Below are 26,383 nucleotides of genomic sequence, written 5' to 3' on the forward strand. Positions count from 1 at the left end.
GCTTTAATAAAAAATAAAAATCTTAGCCAGGTGTGGTGGATCACACCTGTAATCCCAGGACTTTGGGAGGCCGAGGTGGGCAGATCATGAGGTCAAGAGAACAAGACCATCCTGGCCAACATGGTGAAACCCGTCTCTACTAAAAATACAAAAGTTAGCCGGATGTGATGTTGGGTGCCTGTACTCCCAGCTACTCAAGAGGCTGAGGCAGCAGAATCAGTTGAAGATGGGAGGTGGAGGTTGCAGTGAACAGAGATGGTGCAACTGCACCACAGCCAGGTGACAGAGCAAGTCTCCATCTCAAATAAATATAAATAAAGCAATAATAATAGAAGTAAAAATAAAAATTTTAAAAGTACACATACTAAAATAAAAATCTTTTTGACATAAGACATCATGAAAAAATAAGCTAATCATATGACTAACTGAAGAGAGCTGTAGCACAAAGCATTAGTACAAAATAAAATAACACATGTAAATCGGTCAGATAAAGGGCAAAATATAGAACAAGAGTGAAGCGTATGAGCAGGCACTTCACAGAGGAAAAAAAGCTGAATGTTTAACAAATACATGAAAAGAAAATTCAGACCACAATAAAAGGCCATTTTTTTAACCCATGATACTGACTAAAATTGGAAAGTCAAACATCATCAAATGTTGACAAGAGTACTGGGAAGCAGGAACCTTAGTATTTAATACACTGTTGCTGTGAATTGACATGGTAACTTCAGAGAGTTCTGTAGCCATGCTTGGTAAATTTGGAGACAAACATACCAAATTACCAGGAACTTTTATTTCTTGATATACACTACAAAAAAGCATTTTCATATGTTTATAAAAAGAAAACAGGACCAAATGTTTTGGAGTTAAGAAGACATCGTGGAAAACTTTTAACTCTCAATGGAGAGTATGTGTAAAAGATTGCTTTTCTTTCACATAATGGAATGCAATACAGTGGTTAAAATGAATGAAATAGAACTGTCAGTATAAACATTCACAATTTCAAAACTAAAATAACAAGTTTGAAAACTAAATTGCAAAGGGATATATTTGGTATAAAATATTATATACTCTTTAAATGCCTCCAAAGCAATAGTGTGTGTGTGTGTATATATATCATATATATATATGATATTTTCTCTATAAAACATATGTGTGGGAGAATTATACACAAAATTCAGGATAATGATTACTTATGGAGAGAAAGGAGGAAGAAAAGATGGAGGTGTTGTACAGCCTTCAATATCCTCATAATATTTATTTACTTTTTCAACTCCTAAGAGAAATTAACTGATATAGAAAAATGTTAACATTTAATTACTGAATTATATTTAATGAAGGCATACCTTGCTTAGCATGCAGCAGTCACTGTTATACATGCTTTACAAATATTACTTGATTTAATTTTAATGGTAAAACCTATGAGGTAGTATTATTATAATGCTCATTTCCTAGATTACAAGACTAAGGCAAAGAAAGTTTCAATGGTTTGCACAAATTCGCATAGAGCTAGATTTGAAGCCAGGTATGTCTATTGTCTATTCATATGATGCCCTTTCTTGCATGGCTCATTTCTTCAACATCTGTAGTACCTGTAAATGGATATTTACAATATGTTTTTTCATACTTTGGGATTTTCTGAAAAGCATCATAATTAAAATCAAATACTTAAAATGAGGGAAATTCTGCTTGCCACTATTAGGTGACAAAAGGACCATATATATGTAGAAAGCCAGTTGTTAGAAGTAAGTCCCAACATAACCATAATTATTGATAGAGCAGGAGCCCTGGCATCTCAGACAAACACCATCCCTTTAAATTCCATCTCCTTTTCTGGCCACATGTATTTCAACGAAATCACTTCTCTCCTAACTACAAGCAGCCAAAAAGAGCAGACATTACAACACAAATAAGACATCTCAGCACACAGCGAGGTGAAGGAAAAGTCCCTTGAGTAACTGCCAAATTTCCCCTCATACAATGGGCCCCAGTAAAACACTGGGCCTTGTTAGGCACATTCCTTTCCCTTCAGGTGCACTAAGATAGGGAAGCTAAAAGCAGACTGGGGGAACAAGCATGCAGCTGCAGAAAGATGTATGGGAAGACACACAACTCTCCCTCCCAGACAAGCTCAACAAGGAGACACAGAAGCAGCCCAAGCCTCTGATAAACTCTCCCACCCTGAATCCTTAAGAACTGTCAGTCTCTGAGAAAGTGTGCCTCTGACCTAACTGAGCCAGAAGGTGCCCTCTCAGGTTTGTTTTCTCTAAAATAAATCTGTCCTTACTGGTGAGCCACTTTTTGTGTTTCTTTCCTCTCTCTTTACATCTTACAATCATAATAAATGTAAATGATCTAAACTCACCCATTAAATATCAGCTAAACAATACTTACAAGAGAGAAGCCTAATGCATCAAGCACATAGGGACTGAAAATAAAAGGATAGAAATAAATAAACTAGTAAACACTAACCAATAGAAAGATGATACGTTTATATTAATTCTATAAAAACTAAGCTTTAATTCAAGAAAATACATATTTTTAAAGATAGAGAAGGGCCACTTCCTCATGGAAGTCTTCCTTCAACAAGAAGTTAGTTACCTAAAATATGTGTGCACCTAACAAAATAAGTACACGTATACACTCAAAAAGGATAAAATTTCAGGGATATATATTTTTTAATCTACCCATACGGTTATTTTATGTGTCAGTTTGACTGGGCCACTGTGTGCCCAGATGTGTGGTCAGGCATTATTCTGTTGTGTCTGTGAGGGTGTTTCTGGATGAGATAAATGCTTTAGTTAATGAGTAAAGAAAGATATAAGAAATGGGTAGAACTGAAAGGATGAAATAAAGGGGAATTCCTCCTTCCTGACTGTATTTGAGCTAGGACTTTGAATTTTTCTGCCTTTAGATTCAAACTAAAACCTTGGCTCTTCCCAGATCTAAAGGTTGTCAGCCTTCAAACTGGTAACACAACATTCATTGACCATCCTGGTTCTCTGGCCTTTGGACTCAGACTATCATTGACCATCCTGGTTCTCTGGCCTTTGGACTCAGACTACAACTATACTATCAAACCTCCTAGGTCTCCAAATTGCCAACTGTATTTTTTAGAACTTGTCAGCCTTCATAACTGCAGGAACCAACTTTTTATAATCAATTTCCTTCTCCATATATTTGTGCGTGTCTATATACGTATATTATATGTAGATACGTATATAGACACACACACACATGCACATATATACACCGTGTATATATGTGCATGCGTGTGTGTGTGTGTGTGTGTATATATACTTGTGGGCATCTGTGTATACACACACACTCATATATATGCATCATATTTATTTCTGCTACTGCAGAGAATCCAGAATAATACAACCCCCAAAATGGGTGATTTCAATAAAATTGGATTTCAATAATATTGGAGATAGGTCACATTTACAAAAGAACCTTAAAAACCAGTTTTGAAAAATTAAACATTCTAATAGATACATATCAACTTCCAAGTACTATAATTAGAGAAAAACAATATTCTCAAACACAAATGAAATTTCACTATTACCATTTTACATTTGGTCACATGATAGTGTGTAAGCAAGTCTTAACAAATGTCAAATAATTAGTGTCATAAACACCGCAAGTTCTTTGACCTCATGCAATTAGGTTGAAGTCAGTTACAAATGATTTGTTCAGTCACTGCTTATTAGAAAAATGAAAAAAAAAAACACAAGAAAGCAGTTCTCATGAATCTTTTGGATCCATACATCAAACAAAAATAAAAATAAAAATATTCAAATGTACTTACATATGTATAGAAAGATGTAAAATCTTACTGTCTTACTGTGTTATTTTTTGTTATAGCAAAAGCCTTGAAATGACGTAATTGTTCATCATGAAATAAGGAATTTCTTTAGTACAGTATTTTGCCTCCAGAAAATGGTATGCGATAGCTGTTCATGTTATTAAAAAGAACAAAGTTGCTGTTTGTTGATAAATTAGTATTAGGGTGAATAAGGTAAGTACAGAACAGCACATAGAATATACACTCATTTTAACTTGAAAATTGTATGTTTTAATATATATTTCCAAGAAATTGAACAAACTTCTCTTAGGGACAACTTCAGAATGGAGAATTATACATCTGGGCTCAGGTACTCTGTGGTACTGTCTAATTTCTTTTTCTTTCATATCCTTTATGCATTTACAACTTAAAAATACTACTAAAATGTTGAATGAATCAAAGAACCCTAGCCTAAAAATATGTCTTCTGAAATGTTGCCAAATGGCTTTCAGATCCTTCCACGAGTGATTTTTTTCCTTTGGTTTTAGCACTGGCATGTGCATTGGAATGCTCTTCAACATAATCCATCCTCATGAAAGTATACCATATGATGTCATCAGTAAATTAATGTGAAAAGGAGAATTGGATTTTCCAACCATAATTCTCTGGACTAAAGACACTGGGTGCCAGGGAAAGGAAAGGAGACACATGGAAAGAAGAAGGTAAGCTAAAAGCACTTGTACTTTCTAGGTCTGACAACAAAATTTCAGGTGGAGACTTCACTCAATGATCTTAAAACTCTTGAAAGATTTCCTGCAGTCCTTACTTTTTCAGACAAGAGGGTCAAGCTCAGCAATATTCTTTGTTGTAACTCCTGGTCTAAAGGGAAAAATGATTGAGATTCTGGGTAAAGTGAATAGAGAACTCTGATGAAAGCAATGGTTAACATAGGCCTGAAGCTTAGAAGCATCAAATTTACATAAACATAATTTTTTTAAAAACCAGCATAATTTTAATTTTATTGTAGTCATCATTTGCAGACACTGTTTATTTTGGAGAAGCGATTACAGAAATCTGACAAATCAAGGCCTGATGAGAATACTTAAATTAACCACATTCCAGAAGCCCAAATCTGAAAAGCAAAGGTGTTTCTGATATAACAGCCCAACTTCTGCATTTCTTCTCTATTGGGCACTGTAATATTGCACATATGGAAAACAAAATGGAGTGTTAAATAAAAAGTAATGGGATTAAGAAGAGTCATTGCTTAGTGAGTTAAAACAACACACATATACATGGAGAAGAAGAGGAAGACAGTGATAGAAAACATACTATTGATTTAATTCAGAATAATTTTCATTTTTGTCTATTACCATTAAATAGTACCATTACAGTAATATAATTTTGTATATTGACTTCCAAACTGTGAGTGGTTTTTATTTTGTATATTTGGAAACCTGAGCAAAGTTCTTTATAAAGACATTTCGTTTTTTCCCAAATTTGCTAGCTAATAGCTAGCTAAATGCTGGTTGCCTGAATATCTCTCACTAAGTATTTTGTCTTTTCCCATTGATTTTAATATGAACTTGGTCTGTATTTTCTTGGCATCTTTACTAAATCTACAGGTGTTGAAGTTGTTCAGATCTCAGTCATGGATCTTCTTAGGTTTTCTCAAGGCTAAAACACCCTTTCTATACTGACCATCAAAAAATTCCCAACTTCAGGCCAGATCTTTGTTCGACCTTCAGAGTTGGCATATCCAACTGCATGCCTTACATCTCCACATACCAAAACCAGACCTTCATTTCATCCTCCAAACATGTTTCCTCCTACAGGATTCCACTATTTCAGAAATTCACCGTGCTAAGTATCCTATATTTCAAGATAGAAATGTAGAGGATGATCCCTGAGGCAGCCTTTTCTCAATGAGTCTTCATCATTCACATCCAACACTTCACAGTTTGTGTGTCCTCTCCCAAAATTATACACTTAGTAAATAAAGTTCCAAAAATATAGACTTAGTAAATAAAGACTCCCCTAAACAACCTTCAATTGTCCACTTTTTTTTTTTCCAATTCACGTCAGTTTCTTTACAGAACAGCTGGAGTTCTGCAAAGTCAAATGTTAGAGTAAGTACCAGTTTCTGCCAGTATTACTATTTTCTTTATCACGAGATAAATGTTACTTAAAAACGTGCATATGAAGCTATACTAAGTAACAAAGTTAAATGATGTCTCTGTTTTACAGAACAGTACAAGGCAAATAGAATCAATTGTTATTATAGAATCTTTATAAATACACATACACGTAGTAGATATTTTAGACCCCACTTCATACATCTGCAATTTGGGTCTCAAAATAGTTAGCTTATCTTAAAGTCTAATATCAGATTACAGAACTGCGTCTCGCCACAATATCATGCTATCTCCCTTTAAGAACCAGCTGGGGAATCATTAAGAACAAAAAAAATGTCCTTTTCTTGAACATCTCCAAGGTGAGCCAAAAATCTAAATTTCCTGTGGAGATGTTGTCATGTGCAACTTCACCAAAACCTTTACAAATTTAACTACAGTTATGCTTCAGTGGCCTAGCTGTTTATCCAATACCTGCACACCTGCTTTAAAACAGAAAAATTTGGAAGTTAATACAAATATTAACTCTTATCATTACAGATGCTGACATCTGAAGACGCATTCCAATATTCTATGAATATGTGAAATTCAAATGTCAGTACAGTCTCCAAAATGTCAATGTAATCTTAGTAGCAGTGGATCATTTACAGAAGGTAATTTTGCCAGAGTGGACAATTTTTTTTTTTAAATATTGCTATTTTAGACTTATTGATTGCATTAACTTATACACAGTGTATAGCTAGAAACATAATCCTAAAGAAAATGTTCAGAAATAGGTTTCTTACTTTTTGCTAAATTGCAGACTAGCAGGTTAATTACTCCTGTGAAGTGCTAGATAATTGCGGTAGCATTTACCAAGAATGAGAAAGAAGATAGGGGCATATGACTTGAGAAGGTGGGAGTGAGGAAAAGATAAGGTATTTATTCCTGACTCCTGACTTGATGTTCTTTGTTTGATTCTTTTGTTTTTGTTGTTGTTGTTTTACTTTATCTTATGTGTCAGACCAGAGCTTCACAAACAGCCCCAAATAATTACATGGGTCATAAAAAACATATCCAGACAATTCTCATTATTTTCCATCAAAATCCTGGTTCAATCATTTGAAATGAGACCTGGAGAACCAGCAATTCTAACAAGTATGCTAAGCCATTGTTACCAAAATGACAATTGTGAAATATTTAGAAAACCAGGCAGGAGCCAGGTAATCAATATTTAATGATTGGTTCTTGCTGTAAGGGTAAAGGATTTTATTGAAATGACTATTTAAATGCAAGTTTTATGAAAAAGAATTGAGCACTTTAGTGCTTTCTCATTAATATGTTTAAAATATGTTTTGCTAAAGTGGAAAAATTATCTTTTCATTAGAAGTTAGCATTAGGGCCACAAATGACTTCTGAGTTAGCTTTTTGAAAATCTTCAGATCGTTAATTATAAAAACTATCTTGGGGGTTTATAAAATTCCAGAAAATCACTAAGAAAAATATACATAAAAATACCAGTTTCCAAATCAATCAAAATAACACTTACAAATAGACAAGAAAATATATAGACAATCTAGACCAGTAGAGGAAAACAGGACAGGTAAATGGATCCATTTTAGAAGAGATGAAAATTAAACGACCAACGGAAAATGGCTAGATGTTTGAGCTCATTAGTAATCCGGGGATATAAATCAAAACCACATTACATTCCAACTTTTGTTCGTTAGTTTGGCAACTATTAAAATAAAAGTACCAAGTGTAGTCAAGGGTATAAGGAATGGAAATTTGGTTCCATCAATCACAGGACTATCTAATGATATTTAGTAAAATTAGGGTGACTAAAACTTTGGTTGCTCCAATGGAAACTTTTTTGAGAACAAAGGGTACTAACATATATAAAATTATTTAATATTTATTATATTATTTCCTTACAGGTTTTTTTATTGTATTGATGGATCTATGAAATAGTTATCTTCCAACTATTTTTGAAAATAAAATGCTTCAAAAATTTAAAAACCACAATTACATATCTTGAGGCAAAACAGAAAAATAACTTCTTTATATTTATTATTTAAATATTTAAAAGAGTAGGCAGAATAATTATTCTAGAACATATTTATATGAAGTAATCTGTTTCTTAACAATAATTATCTGTAGTTCTTTTCTGGAAAATGCATTTATTTTAATATTATACTGATTTTTAAATAAAGTCACTTGAGCTTTTCCGAAGTTGCTTCTTCTTGTCACCGATAAAAGTTATCAACAATGTTTAGCTTTTTAAGTGAACTTTAAAAAGCATTTATCATGTTGTTCAATTTTTTTTCTGGCACAATAATATTTCCACAGCTTTATTTTGGTCCCAATGATTGACTAAAAATTCAAACCACATTTTAATCCAATTTTCTGTTTGAAACATCTAAATGGCATTATCCAACTCTTTTGGAATTTCTTCTGTTAATGGAGCTTATGGTGCTTACATACTAACAATTACTGATGAATATTTCTTAAGTGCAGAAAAATTAGAATTAAAAATGTACACAATTGATTTTAAAAAATAGTAATCTGATGTAAATAAAAAGCCAGGCATCTCAGAATTATATGCTTAATTTTTCCGAATTCACACACTAAACCTGTGAAAATGTCATCTTCAGGCATAGTTTTCTTCATGTAACTAAGTATTACCTTCTTAAATAGCAGCTGGTTTTTCCCCTCAACCCTCCATATTCTGGATTTCAGGATATCACTTTTAGCCTTATGGTCCCAACATGGACTACAAGGCTTTATGATTACACCGTGTGTTTATTGGCACCTTTCAGCCCATAATTTGATTGAAAGGGAAATTGAGCAGTTTTTGATTAAATATCTACTTGGATTTTTATGTCATTGCTGCTGAAACAGATTTTTTAAAAATAGTCATTAGCAAACAACCTATAAATAAATAGTTGTAGGTATACGAGAGATGACAAAACCCCTGTGGCCAGACAAATTAACTACGCTTTGTGGGCTAAGCTTCTATTTCTAACACATAATTTACATATATCTAGCCTACTATTTCCTTCATTTTCCCCAAACCCACCATATGATGATCTGGCAGTGTCACGTGAGTGAGCCACATAGAAAAAAAAAATATGTTAAATACTTCTTCCATCACCAGGCAAGACTGGAAGAAGCTAGCCATTACTAGCCAATACTGACTCAGCGTATATTGATTTATTGTCAAGCACTCTGCTACATGCTGTCCTTGAAAATGAAGCATTAACTATGTTTTGTATAAACTGTGTTAGGAAAATAAAGTTGATTTTCAGACTTATCCCCCTATTCAAGTCATCATTCTGTTAATATTTTATTTTCCTCACATACTGATAGAGCCCTGACAATAGCTATCTATAATTATTAAACAAAATGAACATTTAACAAACACATGCTGGTTCTAATCAATGTAACTTATAATAATACTTCATTAAAAATGAAAAACCTAAGACAAATGCAAAGCTGATTAGCATGGATGAACAACAGTAATAAAGTGGTAGCCCTGGGAGCTAAGGAGAATATTTTATCCCCTCAAAGTTAAAACTGTATGCACACTGCAGTCCAGCCATTCTTCTAGTATTTTCATTATAAACTCTCCCACATGTGTACCCAGAGGCATAGGGAAGGCTTTTCACTGTAGCATTTCAATAAACACAGAATGGAACATAATGAAATTCAGTAGACTGAGAACTATGCCATCAATAATGGCAGCTCTCAACAAAAATGTTAAGAAAAAAATAAGTGAAATAATACACAGCTTATAACATTTACATAAACATTAAAAATTCACAAAGCACCAGTCTCCTGACTGTCTTTAAAAGTATAAAAGATGGGATAGCTACCTTTATGCAAATTAACTAGACTTCAGTTGCACTAATTAAGAGAACAACAGCTGAGTCAATCACATGATAATAGGCAAGTTATAATTGATGTCAAAATTCTACCTGATTATATATTAACTTCAAAATCATATCACAAGTTTTCTTCTATTTTGAGAAACATCACTTTACTAATAAATAGAACAAAGATTGATTTTGCAGATTTGCCTGATTTCAATAGAGCATATTTCATCTTCAAATATGATAAGCACTTTCCAATCCATAAAACACTGTTAGAAAAAACTCTCAATCAGGCTAGACACACATTTCGAAGAGCCTGTGAGTTTGCAAATCATGTATGCCTCACTCTCATGTTACCCTGATAAAGCATAGCACTTACACAGTGTTTCTTAGCTTGAAAGAGTCTAGGAACTTTAACTAATTAATCCTTAGACTAACCAGTGAGATAGTGATAAGAAGTCCCATGAAGAGATCATTTAACTATATAATCCACACTTCCTTAAATGTAATTCAGCTTATGTGTCATGTTGTGTTTTCCTAGCTTTCTATTTCAATCTTCAGAGAAATAATATTTATGTGTGACTATATCATGCATAGGCATCTATTATGAATACAATTATGTAGACTGCACTCTGTCTGCTACTAAAAGCTAGCAGATGTGTGCACAGCCAATACATAAAAAAGTCTGGTACATTCTGCGGTATTTTCTTTTCTTATTTATTTCATATCTTATTTTCAGGTATTTCAGAGCAGACTTGTTAGATTTGAGCAGGCTAAAACTTTTTAAAGGAGGTATTACAATTCTCTTTTTGATTTTTATAATTAGTTTTTTGGAAAGTGTATTAAAATTAAACTTCTATAATTACGCTGAATGTAAAAGAATATTATATGTGAATGCTTCACCCAAATGAAATAATATTTAATATTCAATTTAGAATTCTCTCTAGTAGAATTTCCTTCTCTGCAGGTAGCTGGCTACAGGAGTCTAGCAAAACCAATCTAGTTTTGTGGTAAAGGCAAATACTGGGTTACTCAGTAAAGAACTCTTTCAGTCTGCAAAGCACAGTACATCTTTTCTCTGAGCAGAATAAATTCTTATCCAGTTTTACTGTTCAATTAAATATTCAATTGAAGTTAATCGTTTTCTTTTTTATTACAAAGAAAATCTGGTTAATTTCTAATTATTTGTACTAAATATATTCTCTGTAACTACCTAAAATTACATTGACATACACACACACACACAAAAGACTCAGTACAACTGGAAGACCAATGTGTACATGTGATCTGCTAAAAAAAAATAAATAAATAAAAATAAAAAACTTCTACTCTATTATTTTCATTATAGGATATAGTTGAAATTCGATCAATGGCCTATTTGAAATGAGTGTCTAAGACATCACTGGAGAAAGTATGTACAATGCAAAAAACATTTCTCTATGCATATACTTTATTTGTAAATACATTTATACTGTAGAGTTAAAATGGTTAACTTTTTTGTCAAAGACTGGTACTGGCTAAAATTCTGTTTCTTAATATATGTGTCCCATTTGTGTTTTGTATCTTATAATCCTTTTATGCTATATCTAAGATTTAAAATGTTTTAAACATTGGATGTTTGTCTTTAGTGGAAGTGTGGGGGACCCATGCGGTTGCTGTTTAGGGGATCTCATCTAAAGAAAGAAGTAGTAACACGCAGCTGAGCAGGCAGTGGGCAGTGGTCCAGTGCTAGGTTTTTAGCTGAGACATGAATAAGTTTCTCAGGAATTCTCAGAAGTATTTGACGGAAATGAAACTGGTTTACCAACGCTCTTCAAAAGAGTCAGCTAAAGAATATCCTATAGTGTCCTGAGGAGAAAAATGAGCAAGGCACATAATTTGAGACAGGAAAAATACTAGGTGATTGCAGGAGAAAAGCCAATCTCAAGCAGCAGTTTCACATGACAAGCAAAAATACACCCTTAAAGTAGCTGCATAAACTGGAAGCTGATAAGACTCCCACAAACAAGAGTGTGGGCAAAGCTGGATAGCAACAACTGGACCCAATATGGTGTTGGATTTGAGCTAGGTTTCGCCTTGGAGAAAATACCAAAAAAAAAAAAAAAAAAAAAAAAATTACTGCTGCTACTGTGCAGCCCTGCTACTACAGTGCAGCAGAGCCACTGATGAAAGGCAGCAACTGCTTAAGTATGGCTGGTTCACATGTGAAAACTAGAAATCCCTGTTTGTTTAATTCATGTTTACTTTTTCTGTTATATAAAGTAAAAATTATTCCTTGCTGACACAGTGTTTCATTTTTCTTCCTTATTCCATACCATTTACTTTCTTCTCACATTAGTTATAGTTTGTAACTTGTTTTGTCAAATATATGCAAAGAGATAACACTGCAGTATTGTAGAAAGCACACTGCATTGGAAACAGACTCATATTGAAACAGGAAAATGCTGGAGGGCACACATCTGGAGAACTCAAGGCTCAGGGAAGAGACTGCAGTGAGAAATCACAGGCCATCCCTGGTCTGGGGGAGAAAGGCCCATCAGGGAACAGTAACACTCATACTTCAGAATTGGGGAACCTGAAGTGACCTAAGAGGTGGGCTTTAATGCTCAGCCACATTCCCTCGCTAGACACACACAGAAGGTCCCCTGCCATTTAACTGGTCATCTACAGTGGGACTTATTTTTACTTTTTACCAAGGCTCAACGGATAGCTGCCTCATTGTCTGCAGAAGAACACAGAGCTCTGTGGGGCTGTGGGAAAAGAGAGCTGACCTGCCCCCTTCCAAGTAAAAACCACCCTCCTTAGATGTCAGTGCCTTGAAGGGATGGGTTTGGTGTATTAATAAGAAGGAGTGCCTTGGACTGGATACTAAGAAATGTATTGCATTATTTTTCTTGTCCTCTATAACATGAAAGGTCAATTAGAGATATAGAAACAATGGAATATTTCACAGCATGGTCTGACATTTCACTGCACTTTTATCTTTTTAACCATGTACCAAGTTCATTAAATATGCAAAGGTAGGACTGTTATAGGACCAAAGTGGTGGAGTCAGAGGTCACAATCCACAGCAAACTGACAGTCCCTTGTGGATGGGAACCTGAGTGCTGAATTAGAGTGAGAATCAGCTTTCAGGCTACCAACAGGGGACAAGGAGAATGAAGCTATCAGCAGTTAACAATATTGGATTAATTGAAATGATGTTGACAGAGATTTTGTTAGCTTTACATCAAATTGAGTATAGTACTTCAAATTGAGTATTTGATAAGGGTAAACTCTTGTCAAATTTCCCATATGTAAAATTGAGGATTAATTCAAAGATTACACAACCCATACATATGATTATCTCATTTAAATGTATATACACAAGGGCAAACTTGCAGTGTGTAAATATTTGTCTACATCTAAATGTATCCAAATCCATTGATCAACAGTTAGAAATTTAGAAATTATTCTCCCATTTTACCATTCCCTTTCCTAGAATTTTGTCAGAAATATATTTTTTCCATCTGTTTGAATCCTACTTTCTGGAAGCATGTAATGTATGTATATAGTAAAGCCACGAGAAATCCCAGAGTTTGTATCAGAGAAAACATTAACACTGGTTTTATAAAAGATCCATTTTGAGGAGAAAGTTATACTTCACATGACTACAAATACAGAAGTATTCATCGAAAGCTAATATCGCTCAATACAATTTGTTTTTAATGGTTTATTTAAAATATGTAATCTCAAACGATTACTCGAGTAGAATAATGTCGTTGGTAATAAACAATGATTAAGAATTTCCTTTAATTTGTTGATTATTTAAAATGTAAGTAAAATACTAAAAAGTAGTAGTACTAAAAAGCAGCCATGTAGTTTCTCTATGGGTTTTTTTTTTTTTAATTAATAGTATCAATGGAATTCTTTTACACAGAGAAATCTCCTTATATCATTTTATTATTGTACTTTTACTTTATTACTTGCTTGCATGTCGCAACTGATAGAAATAAAAATATTTTTATTTATACATATATAAAGCATGGATTTTTGTTTATGTTTTCTAGTGAGAGAAAGTCACCAATAATTTTATCTATATAGGAAAATTTTGACAAGCCCAAAATGCTTAACTTTCTTTTCTTTTGAAGGTTCTTATTTCAGTCTAGGTATGAGATGGAATTGACTGTGATCACTTTTTTATTTCACTATGACTACGGAGTTTCTGATACAGTGTTACAAATGTATAGACTTAAAAACTTGCTTTCTTCTTCTTCTTCCTTTGGACCTGTATCATGTGATTTCTGCAGTAATGTGCACTGTTATCTGAAATGAGGTTGCTGAAAGATACAAGCATAAATGGAATTTTTTACTTCCGTGAACCTTTAGGAACAGACAAGTGAAGCTGTAAGATAATTATGATATGAACTTAAATCCACAGTTTCTCACAGAAGCACATAAGGGTGAAAATGCATTTAAAAATACATGCCGCATCCAAAACATGAGGTGGGAAAATGAAAAGTTTATTTTGACATAAAGAACAGTTTAAAAGCTATGATTATTTCTGGTGAGAGCAACTAGCACTAAAATTCCTATTTTCTGTGTTTTAATACATGAAACTATTAATGTATCTTCATGCTCTAAAAACAGTTAGCTCTAACTTAAGCAACAACTTTACAGCCATTTCAAACACTGGGTGCATCATCTTAGAATTTCTCCAAGGATCTTTTGGGAGAAATATAATGTAATCTTGCTCTATAAACAATTGAATTAATCAATGAAATTATTATGACTGTAGTCTTGCAATTTCATTGTCCTTCTCTTTTCGGTTTTTACATATTCTCATTAAAATTCAAAAGCCCCTAGGAAGCATATGATAAATAACAACGAGTGAAACAGCTGAAAAATAAAAACTGAGCAGCAGACACATTTCAAGGTTTCCTTTATGAGAATGCTACATTGACCATGTGACATACACATGGTATCAATCCCTGTGAGAAAATAATATTTGGGTAGCACTTGACAGTTCATCCAGTAACAGCAAATATTCTCATTTGACCTTCAAAAGGAATTTTAAACTTGTGTTTCATAAGTGACGAAAATGTGATTTAGTAACAGAAATCAGAGCTGTTACATCTCTTTAAGAACATGTCAACCAGTAAAGCAGAGGCATGAGTTTTCTTCTGGAGTGAAGAAGGCAATGTTTATTAAAATCATGAGTCTTTTTTTTAACGTTTCATTTTTATTAATGTTTTGCTTATCAAAATCGTTGCCCTTATTTGCAGTTATATTGCCTGTATTTGCCTATTACAGCAGTTATCACACTTACTATTCCTCATTTATCTCTGTACCTGTTCCTACTGCACGCTCAAAATAGCAAGGAAACAGTGTTTTTCTGAGCTTCTTGCAGACTGCCAGGCTTATTGTGGCATTTAGAAACTATCTGCTGAATGTTTGTGACATTTTCATTTAAGTTACATTCTAGGCCACTTGATTCTCATTTTCTATTTAGTATTTGGGTTTGGAGAGCTATTTTTAATTTTAAGGGTTTTTTTTTTCTTTTTTTTTTTTGTTTTGTTTTATTATCCTGTAAGTTCTAGGGTACATGTACACAACGTGCAGGTTTGTAACATAGGGATACATGTTCCATGTTTGTTAGCTGCCCCCATCAACTCGTCATTTACATTAGGTATTTCTCCAAATGCTATCCCTCCCTCAACCCCCCACCCCCGCGACCGGCCTCGGTGGGTGATGTTCCCTGCCCTGTGTCCATGTGTTCTCATTGTTCAACTCTCACTTATCAGTGAGAACATGCGGTGTTTGGTTTTCTGTCCTTGTGATAGTTTGCTTAGTATGATGGTTTCCAGCTTCATCCATGACCTTGCAAATACAATGAGATACCATCTCATGCCAGTTAGAATGGCGATCATTAAAAAGTGAGGGAACAACAGATGTTGGAGAGGATGTGGAGAAATGGGAACGCTTTTAAGTTTTTTTGTTGTTGTTTTTTTAAGTATATTTTAAGGATATACTTACACAGACGTGGAGCGCACAGTGTACCCCGTTCAAATTGGAGGCTCTGCTGGAGAGGGCAGCCAGGGCACAGAGCGTGGAGGCGCCCTAGGGGGGAGGAGAAGGTGCTGCTGTGGACGATATCGTGGCAGTGGTCCAGGTGGTGGTCGAGGAGAAGTCCGATATGGAGAGGCAGGAGGAGGATCAGCGGGCACGGCCATGCCCTGGCCCCAGCACTCCCCAGCCAGTAACAGACTCGTTGGAGCTCCGTGAATGCCCCAGGCCGCATGGCCTGCCAGCGGCTGAGGTAGAAGCTTTGGCAGAGGTTCCTGCCCGGCCTCCGGAGCGAGCAATGAGGACAGGTTGTGCGGCTCCGATCCCAGGCAGCATCTAGGGGTGAATGTTTACAGCTCCCGAATCCCCAGCGGCCATGTGTTATATACGATGTTAATTTAGTTTATCCATCTGTAGGCGTCTTGTGTTAGCTCAAGAAGACACTCTGCCTTACCGCAAAAACAGAAGGCTTTCTGGATCCCGGGGTTTCCTACTTTGGTGTACCTGAAGAATTGGCTCACACGTGGGCTTGGAGAATAAGTGCAAGGTTTCATTGAGTGGAAGTTGTCAGCAGATGGATGGTGAGCCAGAAGGGAGATGGAATGGGAACGTGTGCACACCCGTGACTGTGTGCCTTTGTGTACCTTGGTCTGGGGGGGCCCACACTCCGGCCCACAGATGTGCCTCAGACTCAGCTCTTGCGCTGGGAAGCAGGGCACCACCAGGTTTGGCAATCCAAATTCAGGACCCCTGAAGCCTACACGCTAGGGAGACGCGAAGAGTCCTCATGGTTCTCACAAATGACAGAGGGAGGAGGAAAAGGGTGGCTGGCTCAAGCTACCTAGAGGAGATGCCATGGATCTGAGATGATATTTGGAGGGAAACAAAACCTAGCTGGTGCACGTGGGTCCCTTCCACGCCTTGAGGCCTGTTAACACCTGGGGCTCAGTTAGGCTCAACTAAGGCCCTCTTACCCTCCACGCAGAGGTGCACAGGAGGGCGAACCCAGGTCTACGCCCTTCTAGAGTGGCCAGTCCTATCATGTTCTGTTTCAATAACTCCAGGGTCCCTTGACATGCTTTCTCCCTCTGCCACCCTCACTCATGCTTCCCCAGCCCTGAGACATTTCCTATGACATTAAAAAACAGACATAAAATTTGTAAAGTACCTTAATACTATAGATGCAGATAAAGTAATTTGTTATGAAAAGTGCTCTTCCTCCTTGTATCAGTCGTTTTCATGATGGGGGAAAGAATGCAACATACTTTGGTAAATTAAAAAAGTATAAAAGTAAAAATAGATCCCACTGTAGATGATCAATTAAATGGCAAGGAACCTTCTGTGTGTGTCCAGCGAAGCAATGTGGCTGAGCATTAAGGCTCACCTGAGTATTGGTGTAGACACACAGTTTCCCTCATACCAGTGTGAGTGTGGGCATGTTCCCACCTGCGTGTCTGAGCTGGTGCACGAGTGTGCACACCTGTGCCTGTGTACCTTTGTGTACCTTGGTTTGTTGGGGGACACACTCCCGCCCACAGATGTGCCTCAAACTCAGCTCTTGAGCTGGGAAACAGGGAGCCACCAGGTTTCGCAATCCAACTTCAGGACCTGAGAAGCCTGCGCGCTAGGGAGACGCAGAGTCCTCATGGTTCTCCAAACGGCAGAGGGAGGAGGAAAAGGGTGGCTGGCGTGAGCTACATAGAGGAGATGTCATGGACCTGAAATGACATCCGGAGGGAAATGAAACCTAGCAGCTGTTTCTATCTTCCTGTGTGTTCAGTCGGGGCATTCAGGGAAGAAGCAATGGAAACTGCGGGGCTTTGGGATTCGTTGTCTGGGAATCCCTGTGCACCAGAGAGTGTCCAGCCCATGAGACAGGAGGACAGCATGTGGGTCCGGCAGGGCCTGAGTCTCCAGGGAGGCTGGCATTCTCCCCAAGAGGGCATGGGTCGGTAGGTGGAGGAGGAACCCGGGCTGCGGGGTCAGGTAGATGAGACACTTATCACTTAGTCAGGTGGGAGCTCAGAAACAGGCCGGTGACAGCCAGTTCCAGTGCTTCATGTGCGCACACAAGCTTCTCCCCACGCATCCTCTCCAGGATGCCTCACCTGGGCGGATAGGAAGCAAGGCACACAGCATCCTAAGCTTATGGTCATGAGTGGACCCAGAGGGGGGTCTCCAGTATCACTGGTCCCAGGAGAGGCAGGCATGCATGGTCTCTTCAAGACAGGGGTAAAATGCATAAGCCCAACTCTCCACCCAGTGGGTGTCTTGCCCTGATGATGTCAGCCATGGCAGATACAGCTCTTCCACCTATATTGCAGATCCACAGGCTTAAAACATCCCCCCGGCATTCTCCGGGAATGGTCCCTGGACTCTGGACCAGCCAGTGCCCCAGGACTGTTCCTTCCCAGCCGCCAAGCTCATGGGAGGCTCAGTGGGGACTCTCCTCCTAGTACATGGCCACCCACAGGCACTGTCAACAACCCAGGGCCCTTCTACATTCCAGGGTCCTGCCACCTTACCCAGCAGCGGGATAATGGGAAGGGAAAGAGCTGGAACAGACAGAGTGGAGGCCACAAGCCTCACACTCCTGCATGGCAAGTGAAGGGGGGGATCCTTTTCAGCCCAGGGAGCTGCTTCCTGAACATACCTGGAAGCCCAGCAGAAGCTGAGGGATTCATTCCACTACAGCTGGGCATGGGGGATTTCAATGTGTGCCGGAGCCCTGGATCCTAGTCGCCCTACCAGGTGTACTTCTCCTCCAGGTCACATTATGTTCACAACCTCTTTAACCCAGATGGACTCCTTGTCCTCACTACATGGTGTTGGCTGTAAGGGTTACTTCTGGTGCCCCAGCTGCTGTTTCAAGGTGCAGAGATGGACCAGCAGACCCCTGAGTCCTTGTCCTCCTGTCCAAGTAATACCCATAGAAATAGTAAAATAGTGGCACATCAGACCTCTTGACATTTTTAAAGCTGACATGTTTACAAGCATTTCATCCAGATATTTATGAGTTTATCTCATTTATTTTATTTATTTATAGCTGTCATTTCAAAATCTATTTTTGCTTGAGAGTTATTTATACATGTAACCAAATGTTCAGAGCTATGACATATAGGTTTCGAGGTTAAAAGTCTGTATCTGCTATTGTGTTGGGTAAAACCCATCCAGCACTTATAAAAATAATTAGTGATTAGGCATGGCCACTGTAGTGGTCTAAAACACACTTTGAAATTCTTCTCAAACTCATTTGAAAATATTCCTGATGTAACTGAACATAGTACTTGCTTCTAATGCTTTCTAATAGAAAACACGGCAAGCATTTTCTAGATACTGGGCCACCTCTGGCCTAGGCTAGAAAAGGTGACACAGCTGTGCCTAAGTCTCCTGCTCTCATGGGGACAAACCCCTTAGGAGAGCCCTGGACCAGTACATCACGAAGTCTAACACCCTGATAACACTATACAGAAGGGACATGCCATGGAAAGACTCATAGAAATAGGAGATGCCCAAGGATCTCAGCATTCCAGCCCCAGCTATTTGAGTCATGCTAGTCATGGCACCAGGGAGACAGGAAGACAACTGACAATGTCCCCATCCTGAGCCATCACTAGACTGCATCCTCCTGAGTGCCCCTGAACCACAATCATTTGGCTGAGAGACTATGGAAGATTGCAGAGACTGAGAGTTAGTAAATTATAATGATTGTTTTAAGCCATTACATTTTAGATAATTTTGAAAAGCTCTTTAGACTCCTAGAAAAACTGAGTTGTCTACTGATTTGAATAATTGTGGAGAGCTTTAAAGGCCAATGTCACGAATGCTAATACCCTGGAAAAGTCAAACCATCAAGACTCTTCAAAACACAACAGATCTTTAATGTCCCTTTGCTATGGCTGGAGAATAACCTAACATGTATCTGATAGACCTTTTGGAAAGCCTCTGTTCACATCTCTCGGCCTGGTATGGGTCAACTCTGGTCTGGTTTAATTCTAGGCAACTGCAGCAGCTCACCTTTCATTTTAGGTCGTGGCCTACACTGATTTTTTGATCACTGACTGTGTCTGTGTCTGTGCGTGTATGTTTTGTGTGTTACCATACTTTATCCGAAAGACCTAAATAATAGTGTTATAGTTTTTTTGTGAACATAAAGCATTCCAGGAAGACAATATTGCTTATCTACTGAGCTTTAAAACAGATACGAGGCAGGGCACAGAGGCTCACAGGTGCGTTCCCAGCAGTTTGGCAGGCCAAGGTGGGCAGATTTCTTGATGTCAGGAGTTTGAGACGAGCCTGGACAACATGGCAAGATCTCATGTCTAATATCATATGAAAGCTAGCCAGCCTTGGTGGCCCATGCATATTATCCCAAACCCTGGGGACAGAGTTTGCCCTGTATTAAGATTATGCCACTGTGCTCCAGCCTGGGCACCAGAGTGAGACTCTGTCTCAGAAATAAAAACAAATAATAAAATACTAAAATAGATAGGAGAGATCACTGAAGAGAGAAATGAATAAAACTGGGTGGGTATTGTGGCTTATGCCTGGAATCCCAGCACTTTGAGAGTCTGAGGTGGGTGGATCACTTGAGGACAGGAGTTCAAGACCAGCCTGAGCAAATATTGTGAAAACCGGTCTCTACTAAAAATACAAAAAAGGAAAAATAGATAGGATCGGTGTCATATGCCTGCAGTGGCAGCTGCTCAGGAGGCTGTGACTGGACAATTGCTTGAACCCAGGATGGGGAGGTTGTAGTGAGCTGAGATCATGCCACTGCACACCAGCCTAGGCAACAGAGCAGAATTCTGTCTTCAAAAAAAATCAAAGAGAGAAAAAGAGAGAGGGAGGAAGGAAGGAAGGAAGGAAGAAGGGAAGGAAGGAAGGTTGGAGGGAGGGAGGGAATAAAGAAGGGAGAGAAGAGAGAATGAAAGGTATAAAACCAACAGGAAATGAATAAAAATAAAAACTTGCCATTTTGCCCATTATCCACATGAATTTTTGAACTATGTTTAAAATAATATTTAGGTCTCTAGTCGACTAACTGAAAGTTTAAAATAAGCTAGTGTAGATTGTCAAAATTACTCATGTAACTATGGTATTAACTAACATTCTTGTAGTTTTCAACAACCAAATCAAATTAATGTTTATCATCAAATCACATACTAGTGAGTGCAGGGTAGTCTGTTATGCTGCCTAATCTACACTAAATTAAAAATGAAATCAAATCTGCAAAAGGCTTTACAGTTACTATTACCAGGAAAGACTGTTTTGTTTCCTGACTTGTGGAGGGTTTTATTTCCACAGTGTTGAGGGCTCTGGCAGAAAGCCTTCTTGGTCTAAACTCACCACTTATCATCACAGTATTTATGTGTCAGGCATTAAGGGGAATGAGCATCCAATCCCACTGCTTTTCTGCATTGGTTCCCATGCACAAGCAAATGTGCTGTGTTAGTGACTATCAAATATTCTTACATTTGATCAAGGAAATTTGTGTTTTCCAAACTGTAAAACAAAAATATTACTATCAGTTGTATTTTTATTATTTATTTACTTAGAGGCAGGGTGTTGCTCTGTCATCAGGGTGAATCATACATCACTGTAGTGTCAGACTTTTGGGCTCAGAGGATCCTCCAACAGCAGCCTCCCAAAGTACTGAAATTACAGACCTAAGTCATTGCACTCAGCCTCAAGTTTAGAGATAAAGGCTAAGGAATATATTGTAAACTATGTAAATAAACATAATTGCATGCTCTCCAGAGAGCTGTAAGAAAGCCCTGCAAAACTGCCATTGTGGACAAGGCTGCTGACAACAATGTAATGCAAGCAAAGGAGTGGGTCCTTCCCCACTGAGCCTTCAGATGATACCAGAGGCCAGCTTGGCATTTCCACTGCAGCTTTTTGAGAGAACATGAAACATAGGTGTGTGTGTTTGTGTGTGTGTTTGTGTGTGTGTGTGTGTGTGTAAGCATACATACAGAACCTGTTGAACAAACTAGGATCACCCACACAATGGAATATGATGTAGCTTTTTGTAGATCTGGTAGAATTCTTCCAAATCTATCAGTTTCTGGGCTTTTTTTTTTTTTTTTTTGGCTGGTTGGTCACTTATTACTAATGATTCCATTTTGGAAATTGAAATTGGACAGGTTGGAGCTGAGACTGTGTCCACTTACATTCTCTTGTGGAACACAGAATGGCATGCTTGTAATTTTGGCTGTGATGGTTACTGGAAGGTCTCTGCACAGATAGGCTAGCTTTCTGCCAGCAGCAAGAGGGCCTAGGACTGACAATCAGTTCCCTTGATATCTGCTGTTGAACAGTGGGAAGGGATGGAGCTGAGACTGGGATTCTCTGTTTCTCAATAAAGTCGTGTGCTCTAGAGATTCTAATGCCCCAGTGATTTCCATTAGATATATCAGAAGTGATCTTCCTTCCAGGGGTACCAAGGCTTATTATATAAACGACTTGCCCACTGTGTCCAGGTAGGGCCAGAAACTTCATCCTTCACTACTAAATTGCCTCTGCTTTTCAGCCTGGGGATGGGTGGAGCACACAGGGCTAGGATGGTCAAAAGTATGGCAGCTGGGATTGGGTGGGGTCACATGCCCCTTCTGTGGATAATCACCAAGCTGCCTCTTTGTCACAGCCTTGGAATTTTGCAGAGAAAATCACTGTGGGATTTGGCAGTTAGTCAGTGATTTGAGCCTGGCAGACCCATCAACCATGGTTCGTTGCTGCAGAATGATGCTGTTGCTTCCTTTCTCTGACAGTGCACCTCTGCTGGCTGGAATGCAAAGCCACTGGTAAGATTACTGTTATGATCCCTGTAAGCCCCATCCATGTACTTTGTTTCTAACTGACCCCAGTTGTCTGATACCCGCAATGTTTCCCACAGGGTAAGACTAGAGAGAACATCACATGAAGAATTGCAAAATGGAAAAGAAAAGGCTGAATGTACACCTTCAACTCTCTCCTCCCTGAAGAAACTGTGAGTCCAGGGAAATTTTTTGTATGCAACACTATGCTGGCTTGGAGAGGAGAAAAGTATCACATTAAAACTGTTATTTTATCCTATTTGTGTGGCTATTCTTAGTTCTACAGTCGAAGAAGGTGTCTCAGATTCAATCGCAAGTTATGGAATCATTCACTAAGGTGTCCTTACCTAAGGAGAGTTGTGAGTTAAGGTTTTTGTTTTTCAGAGAGGGAGGGAGTTAGTAGAATCACAGAATGCCTATTGTGTCACATCAGACCCCAGAAACAGGCAAGTTGAAAGACTGTTCCAGGCTGAGCACAGTGGCTCACACATGTAACCCCAGAACTTTGGGAAGCTGAGGTGAGCATATCACGAGGTCAGGAGGTGAAGACCATCCTGCCTAAGCGGGTGAAATCCCCTGTCTACTAAACATACATACACACACACACACACACACACACACACACAAATAGCCAGGCCTGGTGGCATGTGACTGTAGTACCAGCTACTTGGAATGTTGAGGCAGGAGTATCTCTTGAACCCAGGAGATAGAGGTCAAAGTGAGCTGACATCACGCCACTGCACTCCAACCTGGGTAACAAAGTGAGACTCAATCTCAAAAAAAAAAAAAAAAATAGCGATCCTAAGGGAGGAGGAGTTTAAAAGGTTGGGGTGCTTCCATGGAGAAGCCGAAAGCTAGAGCAAGCCAAGGGTTGGATTTAAGGAAGAGCTCACGGGACCATTGAAAACCACCTCTTTGTCCTCTATGGAATGAAGGAAATAGTGAATTCTGAGCTCCATTCCTTACTGACATAGGCAAGTTATCAACCAGAGATACATGTCTTAATCTGTTTCTGTTCCTAAAAAAGACTATGAGACTGGGAAATTTATACAGAAAAGAGCTTTCATTGGATCCTGGTTCTGCAGGCTGTAAAAGATGTGTGGTGCCAGCATCTGCATCTGGTGAGAGCCTCACCAGGATTCCACTCAGGATGGAACATAAAAGGAAAACAGTCACGTCATGTGTGGAGAGAAGAGAAGGGGAGAGAGAGAAGAGGAGAAGGTATAAGGCTCTTTTCAACAAACTACTTGGATGTGATCTAGACTGTGGCAATAATACAGTGGAAAACTCACTTATTAACCATTGCAAGGCAGCCAGGCCATTTGTGAGGGATCCATCCCCATGACCCAAACAAACACCTCCCACTAGGTGTCATTTACAGTGTGGAGGACCGTATTTCATCCTGAGACTTGGAGGAAAAAATGTCCAAACTACATCAATAGGCAAGTTTAAAAATCATGCAGAGTTATTGTAAAACAACCCTTTTTCCTCTTTAGAATCCTGGAACTACAAAATGCTGGGATTCATTAGCTTCCAGAGATTGGTAAGTTAGTGTGCAAACTCTTAGGCAGCAACCTGAGAAGTCAAGGCCATAGTTGAGTAGTTCGACTTCTTGGAAGGAAAATTTAGAAGCTCAGTATATTGCTAGAGTGAGTGATGATGAAGACTGATGAGAAATGCCTATGTGCCTGCTCTCAGAGGACCTTGACAGATCCAAAAGTCAAAATTAGAAACAAGATACCTGGGCAAAAGCTATAAAAGTCAAGATAAGGCTGGGTGCAGGCTCACGCCTGTAATCCCAGCTCTTTGGCAGGATGAGGAAGGTGGATGAGCTGAGGTCAGGAGTTTGAGACCAGCCTGACCAACATTGTGAAAACTTGTCTCTACTAAGAAATACGAAAGTTAGCCTGGCATGGTCACAGATGCCAGGAGGCTGAGACAGGGGAATATCCGTTACTCAGGAGGCTGAGACAGGGGAACCACTTGAGCCTGGGAGGCAGAGTTTTCAGTGAGCTGAGATCATGCTATTGCACTCCAGCCTGTGCAGCAGAGCAAGACTCCATCTCAAAATAAAAAAGAAGGAAAAAAGTCAAGACGTTAGATGTACAATCTAAAATCTTCGAGGAACAAGGTGGGAGCTGAGCTTTCTTGACTGCTTAAGATTCAGTAAACCAGGAGGAAACAGTTTTAGAAGTGCTTGAATGTCTACTTAAATCCCTCTTTTATCTTGGAGGTCCTAGGAGAGCTTTGAATGCCAATCTGTGCTAGAATCCAGAAATAGGCAATCATTTTGTTAAGAAGCAGCTGTTAACAGTTGGGGCATTACGTATGTGGCTTAACACTTCAGTCCTCTTAGAGAAGCTGTGAAATAACAGTTCTCTATTGACTCTAGGGTCATGTGTCAGCCACAAATTCTAGAACAAGATCATGATTCAGTTTTTCTTATTTCTTTTTAAGTGAGTATTTTCATAATCCTATGTGCAAGAGTATCTCAACTAGTTTCTGAGTTTATCTCATAGGGAATTGTTGTGGGTGTGGCTTTTTATTTGTTGCGTTTGTGGATGGAGGAACAAATTAGAGCCTCCTATTTTATCACCTTGTTGGAGATACCCTTTTAATTTTTTACTTATTTAAAAAGATTTGTACATAACAGTTGTAGATACTTTTGGCATACATGCGATATTTTGATACAAGCAATGTGTACTGGTAAGGAAGGGATCAAAGAGGGAATGGGGGTGGGTTCAATTATAGTTGCTTAGAAGGAATAAGATCTAGTGTTCAGTAGCACAAGATGAGTACATTTAATAATGGTTTATTATATATCTCAAAAGAATTAATAGAGTGAAGGTGGAATGTCTCCCAGATTAGAGTGCATGGCACAATATCGGCTCAATGCAGCCTCAGCCTTCCAGGTTTACACGATTCTCCTGCCTGAGCCTCCCAATTAATTGTAACACACTACAGGCGTGTGCCACCACACCGGGCTAATTTTTATATTTTTGCTAGAGAAGGGATTTCATGGTGTTGGCCAGCCTGGTTTTCAACTCCTGACCTAAAGGTATCTGCAAGCCTCAGCTTCCCAAGTGTTGGAATTAAAGACCTGAGTCATCACACCTGGACAATAAGATACACAAGACTAGGGAGTTGTATCTTTTCACTTCACCCTCACAATCCTATGTTATAGGTGAATGAAAACACAACTTCATAACATGAATAATTCACTTAAAAATCGAAGTTGGTAACTTCTCCCTTTAAAATTATTTGCACCCTTACCTTATAAAAAGTGATGATCTTGTAAAATTTTCTCAAGAAAATACTCCTTCCTTGCAGATTAGTCTGTTAATTGTAAAAATTATGGACTGCAAAACTTCAGGAACTTCATGTGTTTCATTTCTTTAGGTGTATAATCAGGAAAAGTAATTGGTTTAGTTATTTAGGTCCAAATCTTTTTATTTTTAACATTCGATGATTTCTTAAACCTTTAAGCAATCCCGTCTGAAACTTTATGCAGTTATGTTTTATACACTTCATTGTCCCAAAAGTGTGAGGTTTAAAGCATTTCCATTCATATCATCAATTAAATCTGATAGGCTGAGAGTGGTGGCTCATGCCTGTAATTTTAGGATTACACTTTGGGAGTCCAAGGAGGATGGATCAGGATTTTAAAGAGTGGCCTGGCAAACATGGTGAAATGCATTCTGTACTAAAAATATGAAAAATTAGCCAGCTGTGGTGCATACTTATCTAATA

At 38.2% G+C, this 26,383-nt stretch overlaps 1 protein-coding gene and 1 pseudogene across 1 annotated transcript; one reads left to right on the forward strand and one right to left on the reverse strand.

Moving 5' to 3' along the window:
• Window positions 1-26,383, forward strand: part of LOC107966130 (RNA-binding motif protein, Y chromosome, family 1 member F/J-like) — a 366,174-nt pseudogene that overhangs the window by 234,627 nt on the left and 105,164 nt on the right.
• LOC134809387 (proline-rich protein, Y-linked-like) lies at window positions 15,536-16,858 on the reverse strand. The gene is given in 6 exon segments (XM_063805009.1): window positions 15,536-15,653; window positions 15,788-15,876; window positions 15,878-16,151; window positions 16,270-16,343; window positions 16,460-16,579; window positions 16,790-16,858. Coding segments are annotated over 6 exon segments (744 nt in total).

This window comes from Pan troglodytes, chromosome Y (genome assembly GCF_028858775.2).
Source record: "Pan troglodytes isolate AG18354 chromosome Y, NHGRI_mPanTro3-v2.0_pri, whole genome shotgun sequence".
Taxonomy (NCBI): domain Eukaryota; kingdom Metazoa; phylum Chordata; class Mammalia; order Primates; family Hominidae; genus Pan; species Pan troglodytes.